The sequence below is a fragment of the Bison bison genome, unplaced genomic scaffold, assembly GCF_000754665.1.
Source record: "Bison bison bison isolate TAMUID 2011002044 unplaced genomic scaffold, Bison_UMD1.0 scf7180017864155, whole genome shotgun sequence".
NCBI classification, from domain to species: domain Eukaryota; kingdom Metazoa; phylum Chordata; class Mammalia; order Artiodactyla; family Bovidae; genus Bison; species Bison bison.
Genome location: NW_011494727.1, coordinates 161,761 through 169,693, shown reverse-complemented (window position 1 = coordinate 169,693; position 7,933 = coordinate 161,761). Strand labels below are relative to the sequence as shown.

General features: G+C 47.6%; 2 protein-coding genes across 2 annotated transcripts in view; both read right to left on the bottom strand.

Moving 5' to 3' along the window:
• Positions 1 to 3,402, bottom strand: part of LOC104989438 (myeloid-associated differentiation marker-like) — a 7,007-nt gene extending 3,605 nt beyond the window's left edge. The window contains exons 1-2 of the mRNA XM_010841118.1: positions 3,358 to 3,402; positions 1,513 to 1,657 (exon numbers count right to left, since the gene is read on the bottom strand). Of these exons, the coding sequence (XP_010839420.1) occupies positions 1,513 to 1,657; positions 3,358 to 3,402 (190 nt within the window). The remainder of the gene's footprint in view (positions 1 to 1,512; positions 1,658 to 3,357) is intronic.
• Positions 3,403 to 3,998: 596 nt separating this feature from the next.
• On the bottom strand, positions 3,999 to 5,942 carry LOC104989437 (myeloid-associated differentiation marker-like). Its single transcript, XM_010841117.1, is given in 3 exon segments — positions 3,999 to 4,057; positions 4,945 to 5,062; positions 5,064 to 5,942. Coding segments are annotated over 3 exon segments (1,056 nt in total).
• Positions 5,943 to 7,933: the final 1,991 nt, after the last annotated feature.

Below are 7,933 nucleotides of genomic sequence, written 5' to 3'. Positions count from 1 at the left end.
TCCCCCTCACAGAGGACCCAGAACACCCTGGCCCCACTCTGGACATCAGCACATGCAAGCTTGATTTATTGCAGATCAGGGGCTGCAAACCAGTTTATACTGGAGGTGGCCCAAAGGTGTGCTTGGTTTCCCTATACAGTGTGTTCTAGAACAGATCATATAGAATTGGTGTTATTTTTTTCTTAAGTGTTTGTTATCTACTCAATATTTTAATTTCAGTGAAAATCTGCATTTCCGGCTTTCTTTGACTCCTCAGGAGATCTGGTGCCACTGGGCTGTGTGCCCTTAGGGAGCAGTGGGGGGCTGTGCCTGGAGCTGAGCACTTACTCAGCCCTTTATATTGTTCCTCATGCTCATCTTTGCTTAGTATTTTCTGTATTTTTCTCATTCTCATGTCTGATTGATATAAAGCAGGACTATGATCATCTCCCATGTCCTGGTTTACCCTCTTGGGCATGGCCAGGCTTCCTGCCTGCTCACAGGAGCATCTACTCCTCCAACATTCAGGGAGCATCGATGTCCTCAACCTCATGTACAGCCTTCAACACATTTCAAATGCTCTGAAATCATATGTAGACACGTGTGCACAGACATGCACACATGTTTGTAGGGCATATCTGTAACCTTTCTTCCTGTTTTATAAACACAAGACCTTATCATGCACATGGCCTCTTGCTTTTCCACCACCCCCGACAGAGGCAGCTGCCTCTGTCCTCTCCAGCAGCCCTAGTCCTCTCCATCCCCTTTATTTATTTCCTTCCCTCCTGGCTCCTGGGGGCGTTTGGACCCTTCTCTAGATCAATGGACCCTCCCCTGTGAGTCTCAGACACTGGGGACACAGGATATGACCAGGGGTCTTGGGATCCATGTGGCTACCATTCTCTAGGGCAGGAGGTAGGCAAGCATTTCTGGAAAATTTTCTGGAAATTTATCTTGGTTTTGTAACAAATTCGTAGTCTATAGTAGTTATAGACTACCATAAGCTTGGTACCTTAAAACAACAGTAACTTGTTCTCTCACAGTTCTAGAGGTCAGAAGTGTGAAGCAAGGGGTCAGCAGGGCTGTGCTGTCTCTGATGCCCCAGGGGACGGTCTGTCCTTTCCCCCTCTAGCTTTTGGAGACCCCTTAGCTTGTGGTTACTTAACTCCCTCTCTGTCTCCACCTTCACGTGCTCATCTTCTCTCAACTACATGTATGTGAATCTCTCTGTCCTTTCTCTTATAGACACCAGTTACTGGACTGTGGTCCCACCCTCTGTCCAGGACAATTTCCACACTGGAATCCTTAACTAAATATGTCAGCAGAGACCCTACTTCCAAATAAGGCCACATTCTGAGGTTCTGAGTAGACATGACTTTTTTGGAGGACACTCTTCAATTCATATGCTCCTTGCTCCCATCTTCCTGTCCTTTATTCATGGTGACTTTTTCTAATGTGATTAATTGTATCAACTGTATTTATTTGCTGTCTCTTTCAGATTGGTGTCTGTTCACTGGAGTTCTTGGGACTCACAGTGGGTTGAGCCCTCGTGTACTTTGTCATTAAACTGTGAGCCCCCTTTTACAGGACCCCCCTTTACCTGGGAGGATCCTGCCGCCTGGGTTGGGAGCTTCACCCAGAAGAACTGCACTTGCTCAGAATCCTCCTGGCCAATCACCTGTTGGGCACAAATTGAGTTAATTTCCCAGGTTGGAGTTTTTAGAGCTCAGGGATCAAGAATATTTTGGCCCAAACCCACAAGAAGAGAAGACTTGAGATTTCTATTTCTCCTGTAGTGACTTAAAAAAAAAAAAAAAACAATCCCAACTCCTGTGAAGGTGGATGTCAGCCTTATCCTTTCCTCTAGCTGAAGGCCATGGTTTTGCTTGTTTACCCTTACTCCGACCCTGTAGGCCACGTGGCCCTGGCTTTAGGGAAGTGTCTCAGCTCCAACTCATAGTACATCAGTTCAGTTCAGTTCAGTTCAGTCACTCAGTTGTGTCCGACTCTTTACAACTCATGGACTGCAGCACACCAAGCTTCTCTGTCCATCACCAACTCCCAGAGTTTACTCAAACTCATGTCCACTGAGTTGGTGACGCCATCCAACCATCTCATCCTCTGTTGTCCCCCTTGTCTTCCCACCTTCGATCTTTCCCAGCATCAGGGTCTTTTCAAATGAGTCACTTCTTCTCATCAGGTGGCTAAAGTATTGGAGTTTCAGCTTCAGCATCAGTCCTTCCAATGAATATTCAGGACTGATCTCCTTTAGGATGGACTGGTTGGATCTCCTTGCCACCCAAGGAACTATCAAGAGTCTTCTCCAACACCACAGTTCAAAAGCATCAATTCTTCAGCACTCAGCTTTCTTTATAGTCCAACTCTCACACCCATACATGACCACAGGAAAAACCATAGCCTTGACCATATGGACCTTTGTCAGCAAAGTGATGTCTCTGCTTTTTAATATGCTGTCTAGGTTTGTCATAGATTTCCTTCCAAGGAGTAAGCAGCTTTTAATTTCATGGCTGCAGTCACCATCTGCAGGGATTTTGGAGCCCAAGAAAATAAAATCTGTTGTTGTTTGGCCATTGATGAGTAGTGATTTTAATAGTGACTCAAACCAAGAAGATACAAGAGGTGCCCCCAGAAGAGGATATAGCCTTCACAAGACCTAGAAAGCTTTTTTTCAAAAGTAGTCCTAAAAAGTAAAGGGCTTTCACAGTATAGGCAGATACTTATACCTCACAGGTGAAGGTGACCAAGGGCACTTATGGGCTAGGAGTGTTGACACAGCCAGACCAAAAAAATCTCCTTATAATTCTAATCTATTTGACTGGCTGCCATGTGCTCCTTCTGGATGGTAGAGACTCTTAAAATATAGGAAACTCTTAAAATACAGGGGAAAAAAAGCCTCAGAAGATCAGTTATGTTTACGTATCAAAGATGCAGGAAGAGAAATGCAAGATCCTTCTAAAGGGCTTTTGATCCTTTACGGTCAGAATTCTAAAAAGATATTTTATCAAGCTGGTTCTTCTTGCTGCACATGCAAAACTAATTAATTTTGCAAAGTCCAGTGAACACCAATTTGGCCATTTTGGGTGATGTTTCCTTTAATTTCCAATTAAGCAAGACCTTGTAGATATAATTCTGTAGGCACTTCTCTGTGTCTTTCATCTGAAAATAACCCATTGTGATGAAAAAAATTAATTGACAGAAAGTCTAAGAAACAAATGGAAACTTTTATTTGGGCCAGTCTGGGAATTATAACCTAGGAGACAGTCTTTCAGAACACTCTGTGAATGTTCTACCCAGGAGGTCAAAGCACAGTTATACTTTTGGGACAAACGGTTATCCATCAAGCGAGGTATTACTGACACTTAACATGATCCAGATCAGCTCAACAAAGTGTGTGGTGGTCATTGTGGCCCCTTAGGAGAAGAAAGTTTATCTCCTAAGAAGCTGTGATCCTTGATATGATAAAGAAGGAATGTTATCTACTTAGGAGGCGTGGTTAATGCAGATGCATAATACCCAATAAGGGGAGGGAGGAGGCCCAAACAGGGAAAGGAAAATTTTATATTTAATCTTTTCTCCTCTTGCCATTAAAATATGGATTTCATTTCATTTCACTCAGTGTGTTTCCACTGAGCAAAATCTTCCTAGTGTCTTTCTCCTGAGAATAGCCCAGGTACTGCTTCTTGAACTAAGTGCCGAGGAAAACCTACCCCTCCAGGGAAGAGTTTAATAGCACCAAATCAAACTTTGCATAATCACCTAATAACAGGAGATCCAATAACCTCCCCCATATTCATCTGGACGCTCTGAGGAGGCAGATGGGCACAAAAGGTACCCAATCTCCAGTGCCTTGTAGAGTTAGGAGAAGTCTGCTCTGGGTTCCTCCTTCATCAGTCACCAAAACTGCTGACTGAAGGGAAATGAAAAAACAAGAAACCTCACAATCTAAGTTGTGAGTTATGTTCTATTGGGAGACTATAGCTTGGGAGACACCTCACAGATCATGCTGCAGAACTGTTCCAAAGAGGTGAGAGGGGGCCAGGATACATGGGAGTTTTTGCTGGAAAAAAAAAAAAGGAAACGTGTGGTCAAACATCAAAGGATTATCACTAATCACAAAAAGAGACATCTCAAGCTTTAGTGTTTTTCTCGGGACCAGAAGGTGCAGGAGTCTGAGCGCATTAGTATCACTCCTTTCTTATGCATCGTAATGATCTAAAGCCAGTGCCGTCTTTCTCCATCATGAATTCCCCTCGGGCTGCCCCCAGTGGGGGCTACTGCTGTGGCTGAAGGCTTGATGGCCAGCAGCGTTCATGGTTTACAGAAATGATTCACAATATTTTTTTGTCCACAGGCCTATAGACAGTGGGTTTTAGAAAGTCAGTAAAAATTCCAGAGCCAATCTCAGGTGGGACGGAGCCCCAAGGAGGGCCTAGGGATCCAAGTCTCTGCATTAGCACTCCTGCCTAAGGGAAATTATTGATCTCCAGAGCTTTATTTTTTTTAACTTAAAGGCAAGGTGCAGTGTACCACCCCCTCCATGAGGACGAAGTGAGGCCTGATCCTTAGCTACCAATCACACCCCAAATCCACCCTACACACTAACTAAGGCACCCCCAGGGGGACAGACACACTTTGGCAATGAGGCCCCTCCAGAGGCCCAGGGTGTGAACAGCTGCACAGAGGGCTTGTGCTGTGGAGTCAGCACCTTAGGAGGCAGGAGGGGGCGGTGGGCAGAGAAGGAAGCGGTCTCAGGTCCTGATGGATCAGAAGGAAAATGAGGAGAGGTGGTCAGGACACAGGAGATGAGAAAACCAAGGATGACCAGAAAAGGGGCAAAAAGTAAAAAATGTAGAAAAGTTGAGAGAAGCAAGAGAAAGAGGCAAAACAGAATGTGGAAAACCAAAGAAAACAGGAGGGAGACAGAGCAGAAGAGGGGAAGGGAACAGAAAGGAGAGTGAGATAAATGGGGAAGGATGTGAGGAGAGAGAGAGGGAGCCAGGAAGAGGATGTCAGAGCTTGGTAAAGATACCTCCTGTGAGCAGAGGTGATCAGGAGTCCCCGGGCTGGTCCTCAGTCCCTACAGAAACCTGGCGAGCCCAGTACACCAGGTCGGCCACGTAAATCAGCAGGTTGATGGCTGTCAGGATGGCCACAGCCAGTCGCTGGTCCCAGACGCATACATAGTTGGTAAGTCTATGTTGACAGCTCACATCCCTGGACCTCTCGGGCTGCCCACCAAACTTTTCATCAAATTGGTAGAGTGGCCAGAGGACCAGAGCACCAATGTAGAGAAGGACAGACAGCAGGCTCAGCACCAGATGGAACATGGAGGAGGAGATGGGCAGCCGGTTCTCACAGTTAGCCAGGTTCAACAGGATGGTCACGATCCCCAGGATGAAGCAGATGGAGTACACGGCCACGCACGACACCAGCAATGGGTGGTCCATGTACAGGTAGGGATTGCTGATGAAGGGTAAGATGACACAGGCCACCAGTGTCTCTAGCATCTTGAGGAGGAATGGCAAGCTGCCTGTATAGCCAGTGAAATCACCTGTCTGGGGCCAGCCCAAGATCCAGATTGCTTCGGTGGCATAAGACACAGTAGAAATGAAGCAGAATGCAGTAGCAGCGATGGCATGGTCCCAGGAGGGGGTGTAAAACAAAAACTGGACATAGGTAGCGGGGTAAATGATGGAGACCAAGAGGCAGAAGAGGGCGAGGTAGCAGGCATGGCAGAGGAGAAAGTCCCCCCAGGAGAAGGGGAAGCAGTAATGAAGCGCCAGTGATTCGATTATGAGGATGATGAAGGTCACCACGAAGCAGAAGCACAAGATAACAAAGGACCAGGTACTTGTGGGCACCGTCCAGCTGTCCAGGCTGCCCACTAGTGAGATGGCCACGCAGGTGGAGAGCAGCTGCAGTGTTCGCAGGAAGTAGCCCATGATGGCCCAGAAGTCCAGGCCTCAGGATGATTACATGGAGGTCACGATGGTCATGCAGGTCACCTTCACCTTCAGTATGAGAGTGGTCGTGGCTGAGGACCCGCCGGAGAAAGATCCAGCTTCAGAGGCGGATTAAGTCAGTTGCCAGGGAAAGGCTCAGGGCCCTGTGACGGCTGAGGCTCAGGATCTGTGGAGTTGGAACCAATGGCTCAGACACTCGAGTAACAGCACAGCCGCTCCAGAAGAGTTCTCACCACCCATCAGCCTTGGCCTTGTCAGGAGACTTGTCTTATCCCAAAACTCCCAGCTGGGTTGGGTCTGGCTTCAAACTATGAACATATTTTTGCCCTTTAAACTGTGTCATTATCTACAGGAGCACAGAGTAGGATGGGCTTTATCTGACATCCCAAGCCTTTCAGGCTCTGAAAATTAAAGTATTAAATAATTCATTTGGTAAAAGCATTTGACCTAAACATACATGAGACAATTAATGATCTTTATTTATTTCACTTGGGGTTTCCCCCGTAGCTCAAGGGTAAAGAATCTGCCTGCAATGCAGGAGCCTCAGGAGATGCAGATTCGATCCCGGGGTTGGGAAGATCCCCTGGAGGAGAGCATGGCAACCCACTCCAGTATTCTTGCCTGGAGAATCCTATGGACAGAGGAGCCTGGGCGGCTATAGTCCGTAGCATCACAAAGAAGCGAACACGACTGAAGCAACTTAGCAAGCATGCATGCATTTATTTCACTTAGTGTGAAAGTTCAATTTAGGCAGTTGCACAAATACTAATGTGTTTAATTGCAAAGAGCTTTCAGTGTTATGTCATATACAGTGGATGCACCAGGTTATCTGTCTAGTGCTAAAAATCTCTGAATTCTGGAGCATATCTCAACTCTGACTCTAGAATTGAGACTGTAGAAAAGAGACTGTAGATTATACTGCTAACCCCATTTTACAAATGAGAAAACTAAGGCTGGAGGACTCAAGTGACTTCCCTGAGGTTAAAAGCTGAGGAGTGGGAACCCAGATAGCAATGCCAAAGCTGTGGTTTGAGCACTTCACTCTACAGCCCACATGTCAGCAGGGCCCGTGGGTGGGAGGCCAGGACCAAGCCTCAGGGCTCTGCGACCCAGGACATGCCTTCAGGGCCACGGCCTCCTTCCACCGCAAACTAAGACACAGTGTCCCGGCCTGTCCTCCCTGCAGCATCACTAGAAGGAGCTGCCATCTGACCCTGTCCTCCCTGCAGCATCACTAGAAGGAGCTGCCGTCTGAGGGGACGCAGCCCCACCTGTAGGAGGGCAGCCTCAGGGGTGAACAGGGAGGAGCCCTGGGGTGAGAGCAAGGCCGTGGGGACATGAGATCACGTGGGAAGTAGGGACTGCTGTGAATCCCCTCCCTCAATTTTGCCTTCACATGTGACTCTTCCCCATTGAGGAGGGGAGCCCCCCAACCCAGCATGACTCCAAAGTGGAACGTCTTTGAAGAAACACAGAACAAATTAATATAATGTCTGACTCTTAAACTGCAAAACTGCCATCCGGATGTGAGTCTGAAAAGATCTAGAAGTAGTCCTACCTGAGTGAGGATTCTCCTGGCCTGGGAGACTGCTTAGCAGCTTCCAAGCTGGGAAGAAGGGATTAGAAATGAACAAGGATGCTGTGTCTGATTCTGATGGGGGGCCTTTCAGGGCATCCCAGGGACAGGGTGGGGATTGACAGATGATCGGCCCTCTTTTAAGGGCAGAAGCTGAAAGAGGCCCCTGCAGGACCCCTAAGAGGTGACAGCCTTGAGGTTGCACCTGGGACTGGGGTGGGGGTAGGGGGCAGAGTGGAGATGACTGGGGGGCCAGTGGCCCTGGGGCAGCCCAGTAGGTGTCTTCTGACCCAGAAGAGATGCAGGCATGGAGCCAACCTTCCCCACATGGAGGAGGGACCTGGACTGGAACTGAGAGAGGAAAACAGGGGCCTGAAGGGGTTTCAGGGCTGTG